The sequence below is a fragment of the Pleurodeles waltl genome, chromosome 10 (genome assembly GCF_031143425.1).
Source record: "Pleurodeles waltl isolate 20211129_DDA chromosome 10, aPleWal1.hap1.20221129, whole genome shotgun sequence".
Taxonomy (NCBI): domain Eukaryota; kingdom Metazoa; phylum Chordata; class Amphibia; order Caudata; family Salamandridae; genus Pleurodeles; species Pleurodeles waltl.
Window position 1 is genome coordinate 37,009,723 of NC_090449.1, and position 27,978 is coordinate 37,037,700.

General features: G+C 44.9%; 1 protein-coding gene across 3 annotated transcripts in view; it reads left to right on the plus strand.

The window, feature by feature from the left end:
* The window catches only part of CDK20 (cyclin dependent kinase 20), a 71,077-nt gene extending 55,976 nt beyond the window's left edge, over positions 1 to 15,101 (plus strand). For all 3 annotated transcript variants that reach the window (XM_069209600.1, XM_069209598.1, XM_069209599.1), the window contains exons 7-9: positions 1,990 to 2,113; positions 7,519 to 7,674; positions 14,168 to 15,101. In XM_069209600.1, the coding sequence (XP_069065701.1) occupies positions 1,990 to 2,113; positions 7,519 to 7,674; positions 14,168 to 14,353 (466 nt within the window). In that variant the 3' untranslated portion in view covers positions 14,354 to 15,101. The remainder of the gene's footprint in view (positions 1 to 1,989; positions 2,114 to 7,518; positions 7,675 to 14,167) is intronic.
* Positions 15,102 to 27,978: the final 12,877 nt, after the last annotated feature.

Here is a 27,978-nt window from a genome sequence, read left to right on the forward strand (position 1 = left end):
TAAATGAAGTGTATACATTCAGCAGTTCGGAAAGCAAAAATGAAGCGTATTTGTTTGTAATTCTGAAATGTGTTGGTAGCTTGGATTTTAATAGGATTAAAACACATCAAGACACTTTTGTGATGATGTTCAAATGATAAATATTTACTGAAACATGATTTTCACACATCATTTGTGTGCAATATAGTTTTATCAGCAAAATGATAGGTCTTGTGCAAATGTAGTAGCTTTTTCATTGGAAAATGAGCTGTCTGTGAATGACAGTGCACTACCACACAATGCTTTAGTTACATTTAAAAAATTGCCTGCATTGTGTCGATTAAAGCTAGGTGGGTCGCAAAAATGTGGTATGCTAAAAAGTGGTTCCTGGTTCTCAAAAGTTTGGGAAGCACAGGCCTTTGCATAATGTAAACTTTTCTCTACACTAAATATTTATTTGCATTTTTTAAGGAAAATGCTTTACAGAGCAGCAGGTCTTAAGGTCATCTGGTCGGCCCCTCAAGTCTATTTCGATTTTTCCTTCACCAGAGAAGGTTTCAGAACACTGATGTTCTTCATTTTTTATTTTTACCTTAAATTCTTCTTATGCCCCTTTTGTTCATTCTGTGCAGTTTAGATCCAGCTTTCTGTAAATCTATTGAATGAGTGAAGCCTATTGTATCCATCTGATATGGCTTCCAGTGTTTAAATCTGTTGATGTAAGGCATGGAGATGGGCAGACAATGGATACTTCAAGAGGTTTCCTGCATGTCTGATGAAAATAACACTAGATTGGCCTCCTGTGTCCGGGAGCTGCAGCCTCTTCTGGGAGATGTTCTGCCTGACTCTGATCTGAAGTTCATAATATATTGGAAGAAAATATATAACTCAAGCCCCAGAAAGTACCACCTTTGTTCCCTCCTTTCTCTTGAAATACCCTCGGATACCCAGCAGATTTTCACTGAGGAGGCTTATGCATGCCCTCTCTCCTATTTGTTATTGACACTTTTAGTTTTGCCAAGAACTATTTGGGTGAAAAGCCTTCTTTGACATACAGTCTTCACTGATGATGCCTGCTTTGAGGTAGAAACCTTTTTTTATTCACACCATTGACATTGAACAAGTTTTTAATATTTGTAAATATCTGTAACATCAGTGCTGTGATCACTGAGGCAGTCGTCTACCTGTGAGATATAAGCATTGCTCCAGATGCAATAGTGCACCCAAATCCAGAATCCCTGGTGGCATACTCTGTCTGTGATTTTCTGAGCATGACTTTTGAACAGTTGTCACCTTAGCACTAGGATCTATGGGCCATATGTACGAACACTTTTTCCCATAGACACAGAATGGGTAAAAACCTTTGCTACATCTGGCCCTATGTTACTAACTAAATCATATCCTTCAGATCCTGTTTATTCTGTTGCTGACTTTAAAGGAGACAGTAGAAATGATGGACATTCCTAATTGTTCAACCCATATCTAGCCACCTGGTGTGTGAAATGATGAAGCTTGCACTGCACCAGCAAACAATGAAGTGTTAATGACAGGCATCCCAGAGCAGGCTATGCATATGCTCTTGACTCCATCTGCTGTCCTGGACTGGGCTAGCATTCGGGTGCCCATTCTTAGCTTCTTCTTCTTTAAGCTGTCTGACTATGGATAGCAGAAGGACTAAATGAATTGGTGACAATTCTAACTCTTCACTCATGTTGTTGCTGGAAAAAACACATTTTTGGGTAATGCACTTTGTTGTACCATTAGGAATCTAAACAAGTCCTACCTGAAGGGTGATTTGAACATGGCCTAATATTTTATACTTCTAGAGGAAACCAAATATTAAAAATGTGTATGACTAGCATGAAAAACATTGGCACTTTTCTATCACGTTTTTTTTTTTTTTTTTTTAACCGGGTATTTCAGAGTTCAAGTGCAATATAGTTTTTTAGTTTTGCATTTGCAGAACATAAAGGTACAGTAAATGACCATCTGTTTGTTTTGTATCTACAGGGCAGTGGGTTGCATCTTCGGAGAGCTGCTTAATAATTCACCCCTCTTCCCTGGAGAGAATGACATTGAGCAGCTGTGCTGTGTGCTTCAGGTCCTTGGGACACCCAATGAGAAGATCTGGCCGGTACTTGAAAAGGGCACCGTGTTTGGGGCATATTCTGCATTTTTACATTCTGGGACACTTGTGACATGAGGTGGGGTGTACTGGAACAGGTATTATCGTGATCCTCCCAACCTGGGGCGAAGCACACCCCGGGTTAGAACAACCGACCGGAGTCTCTCACTCTTCCCCATGGAGAGTGAGGCTCATCCATATTCAGAGTGCGAGTCCAACACAACTGACAGAAGAACTGTATCTACAGGAGGTTATCTCTATCTGTGAACCTTCACCCTACATCCGCAATGCAGTAGACACACGCAGTTGCTGTTATTTTACAAAACACTATTTATTATGTACAATGAACATATAAACTTTGTGTCAGAATGATTATAATTATTACTATAATCTCCTGCACCATTAAATACAACAAAATGAACATTAGAAAAACCCAAAGCATTTTACACATTCTGCTATCTGTTCTAATTCAGGGTCTGATTTAGAACTCAGCAGACGGGTTACTCCATCACAATGGTGATTGATATCTCCTCCGCCGCAGAAATCGAAGTCCCGAAAGATATAATGCGATTTAGATTTCAGCAAATGGGATATCTGTCACCGTTATGAAGGAGTAACCCATCCACTAAGTTGTAAATGAGGCCCTGAGTCTAATCTTTACCTAATGCTTATATATTTTTATTTTTATTTATTTTTTCACTGTAAAAACGTAAGTTAAAGTGATGTTATAGTTAGATGTTGAAATGACATAAGAACAAATGTTGAAAAAACACCTGAAATTAACCAGTTATTTTTTAGTGAACTAGAACATGCGCCCACGCCACGCACTGCTTATGACCTCACATATTATATCACTTAAAACCTGTTACGTAACAACATCACCGATGCTATGTCAGTGACATCATTGAAGACATCACTGATGACATCATCCAGTCATTGTGACAGCGTCCTATAGGGTTGTGGACTTATACTATGCAACATCCTACAACTGTGACCAATTTTCTAGGTCAGGCCATGCAGCCTTCCCCTGCTGCCCACAACCTAAGGCCATGTGCAGTGGAGTTTGAACACTTGCAGAGGGATGGGAGCGGTGCCAATCTGGAATAAGATTTTTTTTTAAACTAAATTCACACAAAAAAAGTTTAAAGTAACGTTATAGTTAGGTATTGCAATGAGACCAGAACTAATGTTAAAATACCACTGAAATACACCTTCTAGTTTAATCATTTAACTTGAACCTGAGCCCCCACCCCCCCCATCATGCACTATTTTTGACATCCTATGTTACATCAACCATGACATTTTAACTGACATCGCTTATTAGATTTAAATAACAATATTGTTCAAATTACTAATGAGAACTGCTGTCCCCATGGTAATATGTGAGGAAAATATGTGCTTTTAGCAAAGTTTCCTGATTGCCATGCATGCCGGATAAGAAAACTTACTTTGTTGGATCCATGCAAGCCACGCCTCCCAGGAGTGACAAAGACGGTTGGGGCTTTAGGGGTGGAGGGGAAAAGCCCAATACCTGGGCGGGGGCCCAAAATTAGTTCTCTTTACAAAAAAAAAGAAAAATCTGTAGTTTTGGGGAGGGGGGGGTGTTGGGGGGCATTCTGCCTCCCCTAACCCTGCTGCTCAGGGAGGCTGAAAGACTACTGGTGCATCTTATGTGGAAGGGCATGTCCTGCTGCCAAAACCCCCTCTTTGAGGGGGGGTTGGAGGGGGGGAAAGTCCTTGGTGTCTAGTATACTGTATCTCTCACCTGGTGTCTAGAGGACTTTTTGCCCCCAAGGGGGAAGGATTGGGTTTAATCTCTCTCCAATCTGTCCTCAAGTAGGGATCAGAAAAACTGCTGGTTCCTTGGTAGGCCGCCCAACCCCCTTTTTTTGTTGTTGTTTTTAAGGAAAATCTATGGCACTTGTGGGCTTTCTGCATCCCATGGGGGGAGCAGATCGGGGTTAAATCTCCTATCGCCCCTTCTTGGTGTCTAGTGGTTGAATCCCTGCTTGTAGTTCGCTGTTTGATATAACAGTGCTGATGACAGTCCTTGCACCCCTTACCAAGAAGATACTGATGAAGAAGGTTCCAGTGGCCCAGCTGTTGGATGCACTGTAATCATCAGGCATATCATTAAAGTGTATTACATTTCCAGACACATCCAAGCCAAGTGTAAGAAATGCACCTTCAGGCTGACCACTGTCTACAAGAGTCATTTTACTCCAGATTAAAGAAATTACAGGAGTATTGCCCAAAATCCCCCTCACCCTCTGTCCCTGTGCCTTCCTTTACATCAGTAATATGACATCACCTAGCCTTGATGCTTTCTGCGGAGAAAAAGGAGACACTCCATCTGATGTCACCTTGAACCAGAATCTAACAGCCATTTTTAGGTCGCGCATAGCAGCGCGCAAATGCTGTTTTTCTGATGTGTTGGTATCTATGTAGGCTTTTAACCACGCTCACCGAATGCCCATCACTATCACTCGTTCGTGGGCTTGTCTTTCAAAAATCCTGTGATGACATTGGTAAATGCTTTACATTTGTCCTGCCTTGGGGCGGTTTTGTTACCACCTTGGGGACCGACTCTGTTACATGGATAATTGCACGTTTGCCAATATGTTTGACTGCCAGTGAATTTGTTTTTCCTTTTGTGTGTCTCCTTTGCGCTCATGCCGGCCATCGCACTTTGAATCGGCTCGCTTATGTGAACTATATTACTTTCCATTTTCAATTTATGTGGCAAGAAAAGTGCAGTTAGGAATTTACAACGCTAATAGCTCTAACTCGATCAAACGTGAGACCCATTGCATTGCAAGTGCTTGTTTAATCTTGAGATGGTTGCAGTACGCTGAAGGGTGCCAAGCTGGAGACTAAAACCAAACGGGTGCAAAATGAGCTTGTGCGATAGAAGGTACATGCAAACATGTAGGACTGCTAGGTCCTGACCTCCATTGGTCTTAGGTGGAAATCCCACTTAATCCTAGCTTGTCCACACTAACTCCAATCAAATGCAGGAATACTGCCCTCAATTTACATTCGTAAGATTAATAAATTAGAGTAAAAAATAGACAGTTTACTAAAACCATTATCTTAAATGTAGCAAGGATGCAGACGAACTTAGCGGCCCTCCTGAGATCCAGGTTTGTCTAAGACTCTGCCACATTTGTTCCCCATCATCTCGCCTGTGTCTCTACTATTGTGGGTTCCTACATATTTAACTGGGTCAGCTTCTCCTGCTACCAATTCCATTGCACAAAATCTTGTGTACTTGTTCCCATTGATATTAAGGCCAGAAAACCCTCCAAATGTAAACATTTACTTCCTGGCCTGGCTGTAGAGCATTATGTGGTTGTCACTGTATAATACCTTTTGTTAGCAGTCTTCCTCTGACACACAACCCTCAACAGGAAGTACCTCCCCAGAGAGCACAGGATAGCAGCTCTACTGCGAAAGAGTTGCGAGGACAGCACAGCCTAGCGCAATGACTTAGAAGCAGGGATGCGGATAGCAGCCGGTTCACCCACACTGCGGCAGCGGGAGTCAATTACAGGAGTCAGACTAATGGCAAAAAAGATTTCCAAACCCACACTTCTAGAGGACCTCAAGCAGAAAACGCCATTCCAGCAAATTAATTTGGAATCAAGAAAAAGCGCCACAGTAGGGTGAGAGGGATCCGTATGGTGTGGAAATATGAGAAAGGGCACGACGATTGTAGAGGGCAGATGGAGCATTGTGGGATATAACCAGACTGACCTGAGAGCGCCAGGAGGTCATCGTAAGGCATCAGTTTACCAGGAGGATATTGCACTACTTAATTATTGTCAGCATTTATAAGGCATAACGGTTTGTATAAGGAGCAGAATTCTGGGGCCTTGCATAGCTACATCACAGTAGAAATAACACCCGTCCTAAGTGTAGAGCGCAGAACTCCTATCAAGTAGAATTGATCATGCATGGTGAAAAGTGGGGGTGCAAGAATGTCTGAATGTTCCATAAAATTCTACTGAGAGACTGTTCAGTCCCAGTGCCTTACCGCTTGGTAAGCCTTTGATTGTGGTTTGGATTTAATATTCCGATGCTTCCTCGTCTGATCATCGATGCCCTCCAGAGTCGCCCTGTCTAGATCTCGGAACTGCGTGGTAGATGAAAGGTTACATAGCCAGACGTATAACTGGAAGTAATAGTCACCAAATGTGGCTGGTGTGTCTGTGGAGGCAAAAGCTGTCTTCCCAGTGGTGCTGCGGATATGTGAAATGTTCCAATTCTCCCTGGCCCCTCTTAATATCCATGCAACAGATTGGCACGGTGAGTGTCTCACCGCACTGGGGCGCCTGTACACTCCTGCTCAGAATCCTTCGAGTCAGCCATTCGGCAGAACTCCCTCAGTATACCGCCAGACTCAACAAGGATGGTAGCGCCTTGAACCCTCTCATAACTTTTTTCTTCAGTACATTGGATTCCACTGAGCTCCTAAGGTCCCGCAGCACCCAGAGAACCTCAGCCTCCTTTGCTGGTCTAAGAAAAAGAAGGTTACAGGGTAGTGAAAAAGGAAAGGTGTAAGAGGGACTATGATGTGTAAAATGTCTTTGCAGTGGGTTAGGGATCGCAAGGAGGAGGAAATAATTACCTGAATATAAGTGCACTTGGGAGGGATTCATTGCTTTTGTCCTCTCAGCTGTCATGGACAAACTCAAGGTCAATGTGCCCAGTGACTCAAAAGTAGGGTAATGTGTGTATTGACACTTTGTTTTACTCATTGTTTCTGTGGTGTTCAGTGATGATGCACTCAGATAATCCCTTGATACAGTTAATGTTGAGGTTGTACAATAGCCTTACTAGTCCATCGCCTTAAGAAGAGTCTCAGAGATTGTCTTAAGACAAGGCTGTGGGCTAGTCCAATCAACCTATCCTTCCTGGTGCTTTTGAATGAGGGCATTACAGTGCCCTGTGTTGGGGCCATGGGTATCTGCAATCATATAGATGAGATATTGTCACAGTGATGCCCAACCAGTGAGGAGACCAGCAGACCAGTCAGTGAAAAGACCCATTCATTCGCCAGTGGCAACACCATGAGACTGTCAAGTGGTGATGCCATGGGGTGAAGCCATTACACTGTTCAAAGATGATGGCATCAGATTGTTGGAAGAGGATTTCATGAGACTGTCTTAGAATCTACTAAGGATTGCCTGCTAGTTATGTCCAGCACTCGGCTTACATTTATAAAACCAGGCAAACATGTCATAAAGTACTTAAACACCACATCCAATATATCACAGCTTTGTAGTACTGATTGTGAATCTGACCCACCTGCATTTGTCATTTAGAGGAATTCTGCTCTTGTTCCTTAAATTGTACTTTGTATGTAGTTTCATGTTTGCCATGATTCTTCTTCTTCCTCTGTTCCTCTCCAGGAAATCACTGACCTGCCAGATTACAACAAAATCTCATTTAAAGAAAACCCTCCCATCCCCCTTGAACAAATCGTGCCAGATGCTTCCCCTCAGGCCCTGGAGCTCCTGAAACGATTCTTGGTGTATCCTTCAAAGCAACGCATCAGTGCTGCAGAGGTGGGTATGGTGGTCTCGGCCAGGTGGGCAAACACATGGAGGGCGGATTAAAAGACAGAACGAAGTCACTGGTCACTTTAATCATTCTGAGACTTGTTCTGAAGGTTAAACTGGTGTCACAGACCTCTCCAGCACTGGCTCTTTTATAGATTGACATACTGTTTAAGTATTCATCACAAGTCAAGCTGGGAATCTTCCAGCAAAATAAGTATAAAACTTCTTAGGTCTGGATTTTGCTTTTAAAAGTTCTCTAGCGGCAAATTTGTCTTTGGAGACCATCAACTTCAAATGTCGTATAACAGGCCTCCTCCACTAAACAATAAAACAACTCTCCCTGGCCAAGAGCAACCTGTATGGTTCTTTAAAAGATACAAATCCCGAAGAAAAAATGTACAGGTAAGTAACCTATCCTTCTCCAGCGCTGGATTTTGTGGAGAGTCTCGCCTGCTATTTTAATCGAACAGCAAGCAGTACGTATGTGGGAGGCAGGCGCAGAGGCGCCCCATAATCTTCTGCGTGACATGTCCCCGGGCAGTGTTGACTTGTGCGTCAGTATCCAAGCAGTAAAGTTCACGAAATCACCATGACAACTTGCAGGTTGCATTTCGGTCCATTGTGTACTGGCCATGGACACCACATTGCAGCCCTTCCCCTCAACAAGCGGCAGTCACTCTTGTTGCCAGTTTTGTGTTCATCCTTTGGTAGGCAGCCTGATTCATATCCATGAGCTATCTACATTTGGAGCCTTTCCCTCTGCCTGCCTCGGAGTCCGCTTTACAGAGAGCGGGGAGACAAACCAGAGTATGTTTGTAGTATCAGTGTCGTAGGTGAGTGCCCTCTTAAAGTCCAGCGTGGACAGCTCTCGCCTCGTCCTAGACTAAGGCAGCTTGAAGAACACTGGCAAGGAGGCAGTCTCACGAGGTGTAACTCAGACTTCCTCTTCTGCTTGAACCTTGGGTGCATCTAAGAAGTATCTTGGAGTGAAACTAGTGTAGCAATTCAGTGGAGGTTGCCTGAATCTCCCCGCCTTCCTGGCGGAGGAGCCAGACACCAGAAAAAGCTTCCTTCCAAGTAAGGAATGTGAGATGGAGTGATGCATCAGTTTGAAGTGCGTGGACCTGACACACGCCAGCACCTCGATGAGTTCCACCATGGAACAGGTCTTCAGAGAGGCAGAAACGTTTGCAAGAGTCTCATTAGAAAAGCATAACTCCTAGGTTGAAGAAGCTAGAGGTTTGTAGATGGTTGTGTTTTGGGTTAAATGCCATAGATTATGACTGTGTGTTGTGCGATTGCAGGCATTGATTGCTAACTTCTTGCATGTCCTGGGGCTGGTCATTACTGACTCCTGTGTGATTGTAGGTGTGGACTGCGAACTCCTTGCATGTTCTGGGACTGGTCATTACTGACCTCTGTGTGATTGTAGGTGTGGACTGCGAACTCCTTGCATGTTCTGGGACTGGTCATTACTGAATTCTGTGTGATTGTAGTTGTGGACGGCTAACTCCTAGCGTGTTCTGGGACTGGTCATTACTGACTTCAGTGTGTTTGTAGGTGTAGATGGCTAACTTCTTGCATGTTCTGGGACTGGCCATTAATGACTCCTGTGTGATTGTAGGTGTGGACTGCTAACTCCTTGCATGTCCTGGGGCTGGTCATTGCTGACTCCTGTGTGATTGTAGGTGTGGGCTGTGAATTCCTTGCATGTCCTGGGGATGGTCATTGCTGACTCCTGTGTGATTGTAGGTGTGGACTGCTAACTCCTTGCATGTCCTGGGGCTGGTCATTGCTGACTCCTGTGTGATTGTAGGTGCGGACTGGGAACTCCTTGCGTGTTCTGGGGCTGGTCATTACTGACTCCTGTGTGATTGTAGGTGTGGACTACGAACTCCTTGCGTGTTCTGGGACTGGTCATTACTGACTCGTGTGATTGTAGGTGCGGACTGCTAACTCCTTGCACGTTCTGGGGCTGGTCATTAATGACTCCTGTGTGATTGTAGGTGTAGACTGCTAACTCCTTGCATGTCCTGGGGCTGGTCATTGCTGACTCCTGTGTGATTGTAGGTGTGGACTGCTAACTCCTTGCATGTCCTGGGGCTGGTCATTGCTGACTCCTGTGTGATTGTAGGTGTGGGCTGTGAACTCCTTGCATGTCCTGGGGCTGGTCATTGCTGACTCCTGTGTGATTGTAGGTGTGGACGGCGAACTCCTTGCATGTTCTGGGGCTGGTCATTACTGACTTCTGTGTGATTTGTAGGTGTGGATGGCTAATTCCTTGCATGTTCCCGGACTGATCATTACTGATTCCTGTGTGATTGTAGGTGTGGACTGCTAACTCCTTGCATGTTCTGTGACTGGTCATTACTGACTTCTGTGTCATTGTAGGCAAGGATTACTAACTCCTTGCGTGTTTTGTGCCTACCAGTGATTCCTATGTGTTTTGTGATTGTAGTGGTCATTACCGACTCCTGTGTGTTGTGTGATTGTAGGCACGGATTACTAGCTCCTTGCATGTTCTGGGGCTGGTCATTACTGACTCCTGTGTGTTATGTGGTTGTAGGCATGGATTGCTAACTTCTTGCGTGTTCCTGGGCTGGTCATTACTGACTCTTATGTGTTTGTTGATTGAAGGCATGGATTGCTAACTCCTTGCATGTTCTGGGACAGTTCATTACTGACTCATGTGTTGTGTGATTGTAGGCATGATTGCTAGCTCCTTGTGTGCTCTTGGGCTGGTCATTACTGACTCCTGTGTGTTTGATTGAAGGCATGGATTGCGAATTCCTTCCATGTCCTGTGACCTGTCATTTCTGACTCCTGTGTGTGTGTGTTCGATTGTAGGCATGGATTGCTAGCTCCGTGTGTGTTCTTGGGCTGGTCATTACTGACTCCTGTGTGTGTGTGTGTGGTTGTAGGCATGATTGCTATCTCCTTGTGTGCTCTTGGGCTGGTCATTACCGACTCCTGTGTGTTTGTTGATTGAAGGCATGGATTGCGAATTCCTTGCATGTCCTGTGACTTGTCATTACTGACTCTTGTGTGTTGTATGATTGTAGGCATGATTGCTAGCTCCTTCTGTGACCTGTCATTACTGAGTCCTGTGTGTAGTGTGATTGCATATTCTGGGGCTGGTCATTACTGACTCCTGTGTCTTGTGTGGTTGTAGGCATGGATTGCTAACTTCTTGCGTGTTCCTGGGCTGGTCATTACTGACTCTTATGTGTTTGTTGATTGAAGGCATGGATTGCTAACTCCTTGCATGTTCTGGGACAGTTCATTACTGACTCGTGTATTGTGTGATTGTAGGCATGATTGCTAGCTCCTTGTGTGCTCTTGGGCTGGTCATTACTGACTTCTTGCATGGTCAGGGTCTTTTTTATTAGTGACTCCTGCATATTGTGTGATTGTTGCCAGCTCCTTGCATGTTGTGGGATGGGCCAGAGGAGATTACTAACTCCTGTGTGGGATGCGTGGGCGTTGATCTTGGCTCCTGCGGTATGTTCTGGAATTGTACCGGGATGCTCCGCTTCTGATCTGTGAGATGTTTGGTTTGGCTTCTAAAGCATCCAGGCCAGGTGTCACTAACGCTGGTCTGTCAGCACTGGCTCACCTCAGTAATCGTGTGGCCGCCATGTGTGTCTGAAGTCGGCAGCAGGTGGTTGCGCTGCTCAGACTATTGGGAAATCTTGGGTTTCAGATGAACCCGTGGTTGCCGAACTCCAGTAGTTCCTAGAAGAAATGTACCTTCCGTCCAGATGTAGCACTGGCTGCTTGCAAGTGAGGGGCGGAGCTGTGCTTTCGTGGCCAAGCCTACGTGTAACTTGTGTCTAGTGTGCTAAAGATGTTGCTATTCCTACAACGATGCCCGAGTATAATTTGCCAGCAGAGGGCGCTGTCTGCGCGTTTCTTCACTAAATGCAATGTTTTCATCCTGCGCATCTTCCAGCATAGTTAAACCAGCTTTGAGTTCGCCTCATTGTCTTATTGCAGAAGGATATCTGTGTTTTTTTTTTAATGTTTCAGTTTGTCTGTTTACTGTGAGAGATGGTTACCCATTCAGGGTAGGCTCATAACCATTGGCAAGGCGTACACGAGTGGGGAGAGGATGTGGCGAAATGGCCAGAGCTGCTGACGTTGGAGCTATGAAACCAGGTTCGAGTCTCTGCGTCGGCTCAACATCCTGTGATTTGGGGCAAATCACTCAATTCCCCCCTCCCCCCTGTGCCTATCAAAAATGAATGTGTCCTTTTGTAACGTAATTGGTGCTAATGTAAAGAGCTCCAATCGAGTCTGCGCTGTATAAAACCCGCAAAAAGCAAAATAAACGAGTGGAGTGTGAATGCCAATCAACAGTACAAAGGCCCCCGTTGCACGCACAGGGGCGATGAATGAGAACTAACGAGTGCGATAAGTTGCCAACTAACCATGGGCAGAAGACCACGAGCCCGCACTCTGCGCATTCACAAGTGAACCCTATGCAAGCCAAGCTTCCACTTAGAGAACCGAGACTTGAAAGATGCTGAATGTTTATAAATCAGTGTTTTTAGCCATTAAAACTGGCATTAAGTTACCCGGCAAAGTGCAAACTTTGACGAGTGAGCGTCGCCCTACTGGCTGTGCCAGAAGCAGACAAATAAAACAATAGAGCGTGTGTGTTTCTGGCACAGCCAGCAGGAAGGGGCGGGCCACTGGAGGTGGGAGGCGGATGAGGGGAGAGTGCACCTAAGTGCGCAAGTGTGTTTGGCTGGCCGTCTGAGTCCTGCCAAACACACGTGCACACTTATGTATCTCTAACCTGGCTGTGTGCACAGCCAGGCCGGAAAAACTACAAAGACCCCCAGGGCTGTGTCTGAGCGGTAGTCACTGTCGCTCAGAGCAATCCTGGTGCTGCTTTCATGCAAGGTTTTGTATGAAAGCAGCGCCAGGGTTGCTGGGGAGCCTGTGCTGGTGTCCCAGCAGTGAATGCTGGGAAACCAGACGAAGAGGAGTGCGAAGCAGCAGGGATGTAGGTGAAGCAAGTTCTTCTTATTTATTTTTTAAATGTGTACCTCGTCTCTGTAAGGATGGCTGCAGGTCTTCAAGTGTTCAACTGCAGTGTCCAGATCAGGGCAGATCCTAAATCGGATTGACCCGGACAGCACCCTGGTCCGAAATAAAATTTGGTGTTTGTGGTGGGAGCGGGGGGTCCTTGCTGTGAGAAAGATGGGAGGAGGGCAGGAGGTTAGGAGGTTGATGGGGTGCTAACAATGATGCTGAGATACGTTAAGGGCTGATTACTAAGTCTTTAACTGGACCCACTATTGAGACCAAGTCGGATGGACGAGCTGCTGTTTGCATGACATTGTGAGGCAGCTCCCTGCCGCGCCCCTCTGAATATCGGTGTCCCAGGCCCGGGTCCCGCTCGACCATGCCCAAGGCCGGCCCTGGTCCAGCTCACACACCCGGACTACCCCAAAGCGAAGCCTACGGCTACCTGCAGAAAGCCGACAGCTGCAGATCAGTGAGACATTAAAGGAACCCTAGCAAAGCTCTGCGACAATGAAATCCATATCTCGATTACAATACGAAAACCTTGGTTAAGGAGCTCTTTTTGTGCTTTAAGCTTTTCAACCTTCATTATAGGTAGTTTCACAGCTCTGGAATCATGTGGATCTGCAATTTAGCCAATGAGTCTATTCGATATATATAGTGCCGATGCCAAGGTTTGCTTGGCGCTCGAAAGAAGCACTTGAAATCCATCTCCAGGATGGAAGGTAACTTTATTCTGCTGCAAGAGCACCATACCCAAAACTGTCAGCCTTGTAGCAATATTTCTAAGCCTGGCCAAAGAGGTCCAAGACACCAGAATAGAGGCAGTGTCAAACTAGTAAGGTTCTACCAAAGGTGTTTTACTGCCTTAACAGCCCTCCTACTAACTACTATTTAAGTATTTTGTTTTTCCAAAGCTAATTTTAGGCTTCCGTGGTTTTGTGTACAGCTATCTCTATTGCATATTTATGGTCTACGGTTTTAACGTAACTAGCAATAAAAACTTTCATACTCAAGCTGGACTGACAAAAACGACTTCAGCAGACTCTAAAGCTGGACAGGCCCCTGGGCTTCTATCCTTTGTCAGGATGTCATGTTCTATGCCTGCTTGTGTTCACAGGCTTCTATCCTTTCTTAGGTTCGGATGTCCTGTTCCCTGCCCATGTGTGTTTATTGTCCAACTTTTGGCTCTCCATATCTGCCTCTGCTCTCTTTCAGACCGAGTGTGCTTTGTGTCTGTCCCTGCTTTATCTGTTAGGGTCTCTGACTGCTTTACAGCTTACGTCAGCCTTGGCGTGCTCCATGCGCGTTTCACTTCCTACAGCCTCTGCATGTTCTTATCTACGCAAACCTTCTGGTTGAAGAACATGCCTAGTGACCTTTCATGCTGTGACTCATGAGATGCTCTGCTCACCTCCTTGTGCTCTACAGTGTACTGATGCATTCGCTCTTCTTCCTCCCACAGGCCCTGCTGTGCCCTTACTTCTTCACCGAGCCGCTGCCAGCTCACCACTCAGAGCTGCCGATACCACAGCGCAGCGGCAAGAAGACCCGTCAGCGCCTGCAGCACCAGCGCGAGTTCCATGTCGACCATCCCATTGGAGAGTCTGTTGTGGACCCCGAACTCATAGCGCCGTTTGTTACTGGCTGAACTGTTACCCTCAGAACCCCTGCGTTAGCGGTGTGAGGCTTGAGTAGCAGGTGGAGATGGGATCCAAGAACTTTGAGGGACAGGCAGAAAGACGCTGCCGATTTGTTTGCTATCAGGTCCCTTTGCTAGAAAAGTAGTGTGGACATTGCTAACGGATGTACAATGCTCCCTTCTCCCAACTGCTATGGCGTTACAAGCACCATAGACAGGACATGTCACATCTGCTGGTCCCAGTATTGGAATAGCAGGGGGAGGCCCATGTCAGATCTAACACATACATACCAACCCTCTGGCGTGGATCCCTTTCCCAAACATAAAACTCATTTACTAGCTGATTGGAAGCAAGGTTTGACTGCTTCTCATAACTCTTTTTCAGTGGGTGTCGCAGGTCAGGACTGAAGTGCATCAACAGATCTGTGGTTCTGTGTCTCTATGCATTTCCTAGCAGCAGTTACCAAACTGGGTACATTGTCAGAGCTGTGCACTCAGTACTGGAACTCCAGGGCCTACTGCTGCTCAGGGTTGAGGTGCCTGAGCAGGATTGTCTGGGCCTTGACACGTACAGTGCAACTGATGTTAGGTCAGGAATGAGACAGGCCCCTACACCTTTCCTTGGAGGATTATTTGCACAGAATCACCTGACCAGATCCCAGCAACATCAGTCTTTCAAATCCCCTCTATCCAGCAGTTAATGGTGTATTAAATAACGCATCTTTTTTTCATTAATAAATGTGCAGTAATTGTTTTATTGATGTGTTTGCTTTAGCTGTATACATGCTGCTTTTCTCTGTATGGGGATGATAATCACCTGCCCACATTTCCCAAAGATCACACAGTTCATTTCAGTTCCAGCCATAACCCACGCAGAAGATTATTTTACTTTATGGGTTTCTATTCTGTACCTAACACATCTGACACTCTTCTTCAACAATGTTCACTGACATTTTGATTTTAAACAAAACGGAGTGCAGCTTATTATATAGAATTATACAGATTTTTGTGTAACTGTGAATAATGGATATGTTTCCACAAAGGGTTTCCAAGTGGCATCAAAAAGAAAAGAGGAAAGCCAAAGTTGTGTATGATGTCACTCAGAATCTCGGGATAAATAATATCCCAATTATTCATTATTATCCGTGTAAGATTTTATGTTGTATGTGGTTACCAAATCCGCCCATTATTGAGAACAGGCTTTTCAAAATGTGACATTTTAAACATATAGATTTATAGACGGGTGACTGAGTAACAGGGCAAGGATTTCTGTGTCATTAAATAGACAACAAGAGCAGGGCTCGAGTTGTCCATGATAACAGCCAGAACTCTGAGGAAGAAATACACATGGACCTAAAATGTCCCGCCCGAGGACTGCAACAGGAAATAACCTTCGATTCCCACCGCTGTGATGTCACTACAGTTGATAGAAGCACAGCCATCCAATAATGGCTGGCTGTGGGACTGGTATGTAACCTACAGAATTATAGATGGGTAACAGTGAATTACGGAAATGTTTCTCACTGAGTGGTTCTGAGTGATTTCAGATAGACAATGAGAGCGAAGCTTAGGCTGCCTATGATGTCACTCAGACCCCAGAGGTAGAAAACATCCCTGTAACTCACTTTTTAACCATCTACAAATTATGCTTTGTAAGGGCCCCAAAATCATCCGGCCCTGCTTTCTGCTGCTACGCAGTGGCAGAGGAGAGATGGAGGAGCCCTACATATCATGGCCTCTGCTCTGTATCCCTGCCCCAAAGGTAAACAATATTTGAACAATTCCTTACCTGCAATCCTTGACAACCCCTAGCACCTTCGCTGCCCCCTCACCCCCCTGTCCTGTAGGTGTGCTTTCAGCTAAAGCAGACACGCAGAGCTGTGCTGAAGGCTCTCGGAGAGGGCCTGGAAGGCCTTCATGCATAGCAACAGTGAGTAAGATTTGTTATCAACTGATGCCATGTCACAGCAGCGAGATATCAGACGCAGAAACTGAAATAAACGATAGAGGCTGTCTATGAGAGCCATACATAACAATCACTTTCTTGAACGTTAACTAACCTCAGTCACTCTCACTAATGAATTCAACATCCATCAAAACAAATCCAGTAAATCTACAATGTACCTTATTTGATTCTATGTAACTCTTTTTCCACCGGTGGCGCCACTATTTTACATATTAAAACTGCATTAAGCAGAATGTTGACATCCAGTTGCTACCAAGCATCACTTGTCATTTCCACAGTAAAACTGCATTCAGTGTAACTAGGCTTTGCTCTAGGAAACAATCCAGCACTTTATAAGTAGTTGAACTACTGGATGTCTGGGGTTATGTTTGTGCTGCCTACCTGCTTATGTGGCATAATGCCACTAAAGGTCGCCCATCTTTATTCCACAAGAATGTTTATGTGTAACAACCTTTTGATTTCTCAGAACTACCAAAACAGCAACACCTATGGCCGTAAATGCAGATCCGTCTGTATACCTGTGGCATCACCGAGGCGTCCGCACAAACACTCTTCGAGGAATTCATTCTGGCTTTTTGTCTGGTCAATGGTTTAGAAGTAGTTTTTGGTCTTTGATAATTGTCTTTCTCTATGAGTTCCCAGCTATTTGTACGTCATCAAGCAGTAGTGACCCCTGATAGATCTGTCCCTCTCCAGCATTCATTCCCCAGAGGTCTCCAGTCTGCCCAAGTGTCTCGAAAATCAGTGCAGGAAATCCCTCTTTCCTTCCAGAGATTGTTTAAAGATTCTTTCCTCATAAGTCAACATCAACCTTCGTTTCCGCCACTTGTCTTTCTCAGGACACTTACACAGGTAGTTTGATGGAGAGCTGCATTGTTTGGATATAAAGTGCATTTATGTGCTTTCAACAGTAAAGCCAGTTCCCATTTCCATGCAATAGATAAAATTGCACTTTCCTACAAGTATGTAAGCTTTTTCTGCATTTTAGATTTTCATTCCTAAGTGGGTATGACATCTACCCTTTTGATTTGTGGCTCTCATACGTAATATAGAATACTGCATCATTTCATGTGAAACTATGTTGTTTCATATGGCATAACAGTTGTTTCATGTACTAATGTAATATCTCATAAGAGGGTTTAAATGGCTCAATATCGACCACTAATGTAAAAAAGTAGTAACTAAAGCTTCATAGAATATCTGCCAGTAGGCCTCCTCTGCCCCTGTCCCACGTTCACCATAACCTTAATGAATTAATTATTCACAACTTAATAAATCGAATGCCTTTTCAACATCCAGTGGGGCTGCGGCCGTGCTATTCTCGCCATCGTCTTCATGAACCGATATCCGACTCGGTCTCATTCAGCCCTGGTTTCATCCAGGCAGAGCGGCACCGCAACATCACCCTCAAGCCTCTTCGGCAAAAACCTAGCGAGTAGTTTATTGTCATCTAGGGTAGGAACTGGGGTGGTTTGAGGAGCATTTTTTGTAGCCCTTTGAAAGGACTGTTATGGGTGCACTTGTTATGGAAGCAGGAGGCGTCCATCCATCATGACCTTCTAACATATCATCAAATGATGAATTAAGGGACATCTCTTGGTATTACAATCTCCTTAACATAAACGTCTTGTTGAGGCTTCCTAAACATCCCCTGTGCGCCATTTTCTGCACGGACCACTGTGTACCCCAGAGGAGGCTGGAAGGCAAAGGAGTCCAACATTGAGGTCCATGCTACCACTCTGACCACAACCACAACCAAGACATCTTTTTTAGAACCAAAAGGCTCACCGTGGTGCGCTATATCTTTGAAAAAGGCGCTGACCCTTTTAACGCCTAACTTTGCACTTACAAGAGTGCATTTTAAGTCTGAAATTCTCTGTATGAATTATTAGTAGAACAAATACCAATCATTTAGTGTAAGAAGTTAGTAATCTATTACACGAGATACTTGAATCGAGTTCATGAACAGTGTATTTCGACATAACCATGACTTTTCCAAAACTATTTGCTTGCTGGGAAGATATACCCATGTTTTAGGGGGCATGGTTGGCAAAAATCTTACTAGTAGCCCCCCAAGGAAATCCAGGCCATATTGGCTCACACAATTCAGGATGGTGAGGATGCCGCAAAGTACATAATTTGGTCTGGACTTGACACAACGGGCGTCTTACACAGAACGGTTGGCACTAGCATGGCGCTTCAGTGGTACGCTTGCATTCGATGGGTCTCGTCTGTTTGGCAAAAAGGCTTATTCAGCACTGGAATGTTTTAGAGAAAGCCAGGTCATGGAGTGTTCCATAGGGCTTTCTACACCTGTGAGGCAGTATTCTGCACAATTTTGCCCTTTTTATGGCTAGTTTAGAGGGTTGTGTACTGCCCATACCAAGGGCCACAGCCCATACAACAGGTGCCCTAGTCCTTTCTCCCAGTTAATTTGTCATACCTTTTCTCACTACTACCCATGTGTTTCCTTCTTCCCATGGGGTGTCCGGAACATGCGGAAACACATCAGCAAAAATCACTGGCATAGCCCAAAGGGCAGGTAATGCGATTTGAAGATGAAACCTATTGGCTGTGTCAAGGCTTGTTTTCAGTTGTGTGAGCTGGATATGTGAGATCTCAACATCTATTGGGATCTGGAAGTTTGTTAAATTTTGTTGACATTAATGAAAAAACATAACTTTGTGTTTGTTGCCCCCAGGCATCATGCGCTATCTTTAAATGGAGTGCTCTACGTTTCGTCATAGGATCAGAAGATGGCCTTTAGAGCCATCTGACGTCAAGGCGGCCCAGAAAATACCGAAAGGTACCCCGCTCTAGAAGATGTCTGAGGACAGAAGCCTTCAAATCTGCACAAGGTTGTCTGCCATCGCCTCAGAGCATGTTGCCCTGGCACCAGACACTCCCTACCCTGACCCAGAGAAAGATAAATACTCAAGAAGAGTTTGATTTCGACTCTTTAAACCCCCTTTCCATTGAGGTGATGAACTTCAAGTCAGTCTTGTGGCCCTTCAGCCGTCAGCTCAGTGTCCCCGTCCTCGTTATTGAGAGTACAATTTCACAAAAGGTCTCTCCATCAATTAACTGAACTGAATAATCGTGATTTCATTTAATTGCCAGTTTGTGTTTTGAGGTCAACAAAGTTGCTGGACAGTTTCCAAAGGTCTTGGGCTTATTCCCATGTCCAATACTTGAGCTCAATACAGGTGAAAAAGAAAGGACCCCTGACTTTAAATGTGTATTGGAAGATAGGACCTATATCCCATTTAAATTCTGAAAGCTCTGAGCTACCCTGCTCATTACAGTGAGGATGCAGAGGCACCTTGAAAGGAGGCCTGACATTTGATTAGCTTCCATGAATGCGAGAGACAGCGCTGTCTCTGACCGTGCGCAAAGAACTAACAAAAGTACCGAAAGAGGTGCAGATCATCGGGGTTCTCCGTAGTGGGAAGAGACAAATGATGGGCAATTCATGTTCCAGCTTGACCTGCCAACAATAGGCCAGCAAGAACCTGAACACATTTATGCATGTTTCAGAATGGAGGAGTCTGTCATTAGGGGGAGTACTGTTAACGTGAAGAAGTCTCCATTCATCAGAGCTCAGACGTTTACCATGTAGGTGACGTCAAGCCATCTTTTGCCCACGGCGCGATGAGATACTGGGCAGAACACTCCTACGTCTAACCGCTATGGTGGCTGAACCACAATTACCTTTTGTAAAATATCTGTTGGAATGGAACGTACTACTGAAGTTTTGCACCATATTTAGTCAACATCTTTTTACAACCATATGGGTTTGTGGCTAATGAGAACTTCATGAATATTATACTCCAAAAGCTCAAAGCTTTCTAGGAACACTAGCGTCCTCACTGTGTAGGAAGGTGGCCTTTGGGCATGTATGACCTCCCCTGTCTCTGATGGAGAGAAGTCAACCAGTCATGACTGCAAGGACACAATAATTCTCATTGTACCAGGGTGGTCCATTTATTATAGGCTCCCCTATTATCAACTGCTGTTCCTCATACCCTTACCTGCATACTCTGAGAAACATCAGTAACATTCAGTAAGAATCCTCAAGTGCTCACCTGCATACCCCGATGGGTCTGTGTCACTGTATCTCAAAGCCTTCCGTGCTTACCTTGATGGTTCTGTGTGTCTGATGTTTCTCAAACCCTTCCCTGCATAACCTGATGGTTCTGTGTATCTGATGTTTTTCAAACCTTTACCTGCATACCCTGATGGTTCCATGTCACTGATGTTTCTCAGCCCTTTACCTGCATACCCTGATGGTCTGTGTCACTGATGTTTCTCAGCCCTTTACCTGCATACCCTGATGGTCTGTGTCACTGATGTTTCTCAGCCCTTTACCTGCATACCCCGATGGTTCTGTGCCACTGATGTTTCTCAGCCCTTTACTTGCATACCCTGATGGTTTGTGTCACTGATGTTTCTCAACCCTTTACCTGCATACCCTGATGGTCTGTGTCACTGATGTTTCTCATGCCCTTTACCTGCATACCCCCATGGTTCTGTGCCACTGATGTTTCTCAGCCCTTTACCTGCATACCCTGATGGTCTGTGTCACTGATGTTTCTCAGCCCTTTACCTGCATACCCCGATGGTTCTGTGCCACTGATGTTTCTCAGCCCTTTACCTGCATACCCTGATGGTCTGTGTCACTGATGTTTCTCAGCCCTTTACCTGCATACCCCGATGGTTCTGTGCCACTGATGTTTCTCAGCCCTTTACCTGCATACCCCGATGGTCTGTGTCACTGATGTTTCTCAGTCCTTTACCTGCATACCCCGATGGTCTGTGTCACTGATGTTTCTCAGCCCTTTACCTGCATACCCCGATGGTCTGTGTCACTGATGTTTCTCAGCCCTTTACCTGCATACCCCGATGGTCTGTATCACTGATGTTTCTCATGCCCTTTACCTGCATACCCCGATGGTTCTGTGCCACTGAAGTTTCTCAGCTTTTTACCTGCATACCCTGATGGTCTGTGTCACTGATGTTTCTCAGCCCTTTACCTGCATACCCTGATGGTCTGTGTCACTGATGTTTCTCAGCCCTTTACCTGCATACCCCGATGGTTGTGTGCCACTGATGTTTCTCATGCCCTTGTCTACGAATCCTGATGATTCTGTATTGATCAGCAGGACTACTCTCCTAGTGTAGTAGGATCTCTAGACCTATTGAATGAAGACCTACTGCTGCAAATGAAAGTCCTTTTCCACTCCTGGGACAAATTGAAATCCCTTTTTCTTGTGTGATTATGTATTCTTCAGCATTGCCTAGACATGGATAGGTCTGACATTATGCTGATGTTCTGGTTAAATGTTGCGCCATTTCTAAGTATCGGAAATATTTTTGGGAAAATTGTAAAGATGTACTTAAAATCCTGACAAAGCTCCTTTTTTTTATCAGCGTTTCACTACCTTTGAATCCAATGTTTTTCTGGTGTTCACCAATTTTCAGCTTGGATCATCCCATTGAACAAAACCTCTTGAACCTGCGGATCTTCTAGAAGTCAGGATTTTTGCTTTTTTACTTCTGCATAGTTTGTCACCTGGTTGATTTAGTCCTTAGAAATAAGGGCCAGGTGTACAAAACATTTTTCTGATCGCAAACAGGCCGTTTGCACCCAGAAAAATACTTTTTCAAATGTACAAAATGCGACTCAGTAACTTGTTGCCAAATTACAGTTTGCATTTGCAATTCAGTATTTGAAAGGGGCCATGTTTTGGGTGTCCCTTCGAAATACAGAATCTGTATGGTATATGTTACTATTTCGTGACCGAATTCCGGTCAGTTATACTTTACTGCCCTTTTAAAAGTGGTGGCAACCTATTCGCAAAAAGAAAGGGGACTTCTTGGGGCCTCTCCCCTTTCAGAATGTTGAAAAAATATTTTTTAGGAGCAGGAAGTGGTCCTTTTCATTTTTTTCTTTTTAAATGCGTCCCGTGTTCCTTTAAGGAAAAAAAAAATGCTTTATTAAATAGCAATCACAGACACGGTCATCTGCTGACCTCACAAGGCCACCCTCCCTTCGTTCAGGAAAAATCACTATTGGGGATTCATTATTCAGAAGGTACCTACATACACACTCTAATATCCTTGTATTTTTTTTTCTTTTTGTGGTTTCATTTCTGCCAGTCACGTTTCCTGACAGGTCTTTTTCCATGGGTATTGGGATCTCAGTTTAAAGAGAACACTCCGTAAGCCTTTACTTTCTTGCTGTTGGTCAGAGATGCTGTTGGTCAGAAACTGATAAAGCCATGTTTGTGACCTTTTGAGTAAAGGGGGGCACTGTATGAGCATGAGGCACATCCCTCTTGAGGAACTTGGTGAGGCTGTAGCTTGGACTTCAGTGCACCCCATCACTTGTCAACACTATGAACTCTGGTAGACCACGGCCCTGACGAGAGACTTCTAATTGGAGTGCCTCAGTTCTGCCCACCTCTATCATCAGGTACAAGTACAATTGTGGTACTGGACTCCAAAGATAAGATCTTGATCTCTGAGTTGTTGGCCTTTCGGGATTGGTGTGACATGTGCTTTGGGTAGCTGTATTGGTCAATCTCTGACGCTCGTTCAAGAGGGACAGGAGGAAGAAAGAATGAATGGCTAAGATTGCCAGCTGTTAATAGCATGTGTGGGGTAACTGATGTCGCCAACAGTAGTCTGGCCCTTTAGCGCAAAGAAGTACTTTTTTTTCAGTGCTTAATTTGTAAATAAAAACGTGCCGGTGCCCAGAGCTCTCCTCTGAAACATGCGGCTGCTGCAATTAAATGTGTGAGGCAGCATAATCTTGAAGCAATCTCGGGCCTCTTTAATCCATTTACAGCCACTTCCTGCCTCTTCAGCTCACTCTTGCAGCTTTCTGCTTTCTCCCTTTGTGACGCTTTTTCGTTTTTCTCTTCCTCCGTCTTTTCCATATGAGACTTTTGCTCACAGTCAATGCTTGAGACAGAAAAATAATTGCCGGCCCTCAAAAATAAGTGCCAGTGCCAGTGCCCTGCACCAGAAACCACCGGCTCAAATTAAGCACTGCTTTTTTTTAGACTGTAATCGAGCGTTGTCATTTTCATCTAAAAGCATCCTGCAGCTTCTTTACCTTGAGATCTGATTACTTATTTAGGTCTTGTTTCTCGTAACAGATGATGCCTTATGTCCGCAGCTAAACAAATCATCACTTCCAGCTGGGGGATGTGAGATGTTTCTCCAGCATCATGGTGTGGTCCAGGAAGCTCCTGAGAGGAGACAATGATCCAGGTTCAGTCCCATGTGGGAGAGGAGGAGGTGGCCCCAAGGTTCTATGATTAGATAGTGACTATCTCCTCGAAACTGACATTTTAGGCTCTGCTAGGATGTTAGCAGGTTAACCATTTTTACAGTGCTTAATTTGAGCCGGTGGTTACAGTTGGTGGTCACTGGCACTTATTTTTGAGGGCTGGTACTTATTGTTCTGCATAAGGCAATTACTGCGAGCAAAAGACACATGGGAAAGACATCAAAGAAAGACGACAGAGCAAAGAAAGACGGAAAAGCGCCACAAAAGGCGAAAGCAGAAAGCTGCAAGAGTGAGCTGAGGGGCAGGGAGTGGCTGTAAATGGTTGAAGAGGCCCGAGATGGCTTCAGGATTACGCTGCCTCCGTATTCCGTGTTTCCACATTTAATTGCAGCAGCCGCGCTTTTCAGATGAGGGCTTTGGGCACTGGCACCTTTTTATTTACAAATTAACCACAGCATTTTTATTAGCTACGGGTATGAACAATGGCAGAGCGCAGCACCTTGCACCCTGATGGAGAGGCTCCACTGTTGGTTCCCACTCAGCTTAACTCGGCAAGTGTTGTGCATTTGTGAGCAGGAGGACTTGGTTCGGGTACCTCTGGCCTTTGCCGACATGGACTTCATGCACGATGCGGGGGGTCTTGTCTCTGAGTGTCCGCACATGTAGGTAAATTTGCACGTGCGGGCCCTGATCGTGGCTGTGCCCTACAAGATGGCGACCTGCGGCAGGCGTGAACTGTCGTGACAGCTGGAGTAGCTGGAGAGTGCGCGTCTGTTTCTTCAGCAAGTGGTATCTCTGGAGATCGCTGAGTCGGCGGTACTTCTGGAAGAGATGAAGCCCAGAGTGGGAGAAGGCGGCGGTACACGGGAGGCCCGGTGGTTTCTCTGCCATTCCTCTTTGGTGGGCGTCGTGCCCCCCCCCCCCGACGGCACTAACATCCTCACGAGATGCTGGGGGCAGATAACATCTTGCCAGTGCTAACATTTTATAGGCTTCCTGTGGCTTCCTAGAAGAGCCTTGCTTGCACTATGAGCAGCAGATGGGGACCCCACTTCCAGGGCTTGGCACGAGGCATAGTTCCCGCTCTCAGATTGGGGAGCTGGTGTGGTGGGCTGTGCACCAGGTTATTACATGAATGCCAAAGGTCACCCGTGGAGACCTCTTATGCAACAGTGGGTTTGCGGTGTGTGAAATGATGGCTTTCTACATGCATTAAATGGACCACACAATGATGACATGATAGCCTTTCTGAATTTAAAAAGCAGCAGTAATGCCTGAGGGAACAAACTGATGTGCTCTAGTTTAGTGAAATCAGATATTTACTGGAGAGAACCTGCACGTTTGAGAGTATATGTATATCTCCACATCCTATGATCACTTCTGCAGCCATCTTCTGAGTATTTCCTGACTAAAGCAACAAAGATCTCCTCACCAGGGCCTCCTCTGTGGCATTGAACCTATTGGACCTCTCTGCAGCTTTTGATACTGAAGTCTCTCATCTGGGTCTGGGTTGGATTAAATACTTTCATTTCCGAAGACCTAATTCTGCCATTATGAGCCCCGCCCTGCTTAATGTATATATGGCCCCTCTGACTGCCCCCATCAGATCCTTTGGCATTTCTGGCATGACTTGTACCAGTGATACCCAGATGGTTGTCTCCATCTCTGACAGCCTGGGGACCTTCAGAGCCACTTTACTGGGTCATAAAACCACAGTGCAAGTCCAAGGCTTTGGGCTTAAGTATTTGTCTAGAAATATTTGTTTCTATTTGCCTGCGCATACCCCTCCCTCGCCTGGTGCCAGAGTTCTACAGGTTCCTTCATCCATGGGAGGGCGTTGCTATTTCTACCTCACTGCTAAGCTGTGGGACCCCCGCCTGTCCCCTCTGGGCAGACATCCAACTGTTCTTTTAGGAAGTCTTTTAAAACCTGGCTGTTTCACCAATTGTAATGTGCCCATGTGATGACTCTAGCTTAGCGTCATAAGGGTAACAGCATGCTTTAGAAATATCATTCATTCATTCATTCATTCACTCTGTAATGCTAGGAGATTGCCCGGGGAAGAACCTCTTCAAACATGGCTGCCGTAATCTCATCCGCTCTCACTTTCTCCACAGCCATCAGCTTCATCTGGAAGCTTTCCTCCAGTTTATGCCCCTACACTGCCCAGAAGGTCCCATATTTAGAACCAGTTCGCCTCAGCTTTGCATTTTATATATAGTTAATATTTTTTAAGCTTACAAGTAACCCACGGTGCCAATAGCATCAGTATGTTATCTGTTGGTATGTTGATTTCAAAACAGTACTAAGGCTGGCATGTTGTGGTGCTCGCAGAGCCGCACTGCTATCAGTTTATGATGGTGAATCTGTTTAAGTTTGCTTTTCTTGTCTTCACACATTCAGTCCTTGTCACCGTGGTTTGTTGATCTCAAAGCCTGATAATGGGAGATGGTTTTGAGGCACCAACTTTTCTGAAGAAACTCAAAGAACATCCTCTGCCTCTCTTCCATGGGGAGGATGCTGTGGGTGAAAAATAACACACTCAACTAGAGTTTTGTGGTGTTGTGGTTTGGTGACACTACCATGGGTAAGTATAATCATTAAATAAATAATTCCAGTTACCTAGTTTCCCTTCAAACTATAACATACACAGTTACACACTTAATTCATTATATTGTTGAACACATTGGCTTTAAAAAAATTATATATAGTTATTTATTTACTAATATCTAAAACCTTTCCCTTTAGTCAACCAAGCCCATCTTTTGGAGTTTGGCATATCTAAGGAGTTAAGGGCCCGATGTACGATGCCTTTTTGCGATCGCAAAAGGCAAAAATCATTGTTTGTGACCACAAAAAGCCAGGTACAATGTACCATCCCTATTTTGCAAGTCAGTACGCAGTTACTGACTTGCAAAATAGGGATTGCGACTCGCAATTAGGAAGGCACATCCCGAGGGTGTCTCTTCCTGATAGCAAGCCCGTCTGCGCCCATCCGCACCTGGATCGCGCCCAGCGCCGGAACTTGGCTGTTCGAGCAGTAGTAGCACCCCCACCAGCGCCTTGAGACCCTCACGGGTGGGTAGTGCGCTTTACAAGTTCCCTGATTGATTGATTGAATAGCGAGTTGCAGTGGTATGTATGATTGTTTTATGAGCATGTATGCAGTCGCAAAACAATCACAGTTAACACCAATTTCAAGTTGGTGTTAGCCCATTTGCAAACGTAAAGGGGACCCACGGGATCCTTTCCCCTTTGTGAATGCAAGCAAAAATATTTTTTCAGCGCAGGCAGTGGTCCCATGGACCACTGCCTGTTCTGAAAAAGTGAAAAGAAAACTATTCATTTTTCTTCTTGAAATGCATCCCGTTTTCTTTTAAGGAAAACAGGCTGCATTTTTTTTTTTTAAACCGCTTTATTGAAAAGCAGTCACAGACATGATGGTCTGCTGAGCCCAGCAGGCCACCATCCTAGTGAGTGCGGCCCTTCCTGTAGGGGTCACAATTTGCGAGCTACCTTATGAATAATAATGAGGTAGGTCATTTGCGACCCCATTGGGAACAGATTAATGTGTCTGAGACACATTTGTACATTTCATTTTTTGAGTCTCTAATTGTGACTCACAATGAATCGCAATTAGAGACTCGCAAAATGAAATGGACATGCACCTGGCCCAAAATTCTTTACATCTGTTCCTTAGTGTAAAGTGCTCAGACGGTGACCTACATACATGAGTCACAGAACTCCTGATGAGAAGAGTTACCATGAAATTTCCCTGCTAAAGACTGTATATTCACTCACTTGAATCTCAGCATAAAGAACTGAAATCTCAGGTGTCTAGTAGGAAACTCTGAATAATTCAGCTGTAGTTGTACCTTAGCCAGCAGCATGCTAACCTAGGTTTTATTTATAAATCTTCATCAAGGTATCCTCTGGATAGCTAAAGTTGTGTTCAACTGGCATGTTTTCGCTCTCTTACTCAACAAACTCTACTGAGCTCTGTTTTCTGGCTCCAGGGTCCAAGCTCTCAGTGAGAAGGTGTTTAGGACTAGGGTGAGTTCCATTGGTGGGCCCAAGGTAGCGGACCACAGAACTTTCACCATCCAATTCTCACTTTATATGGTTGTATGCAGGCCTTAGCCTTCCGGTTAATAGTCCCCATATTATCAACACTGTTCTTCTTTTTCCAAAAGTCCATTTACATTTCGTTTCTTTGGATCTCAAGAGCAGGTAATAGCTGCACTCTGTGCTCTAAACATAGACCTTTTATTTAGTTCTCACTTGATTAATTGCTCGATCAGCTTAATGATAAACTTGGTCACATACAATAGTAATTAGCACCTCTATGTGAGTCGGTGAAGAGGACCCCAC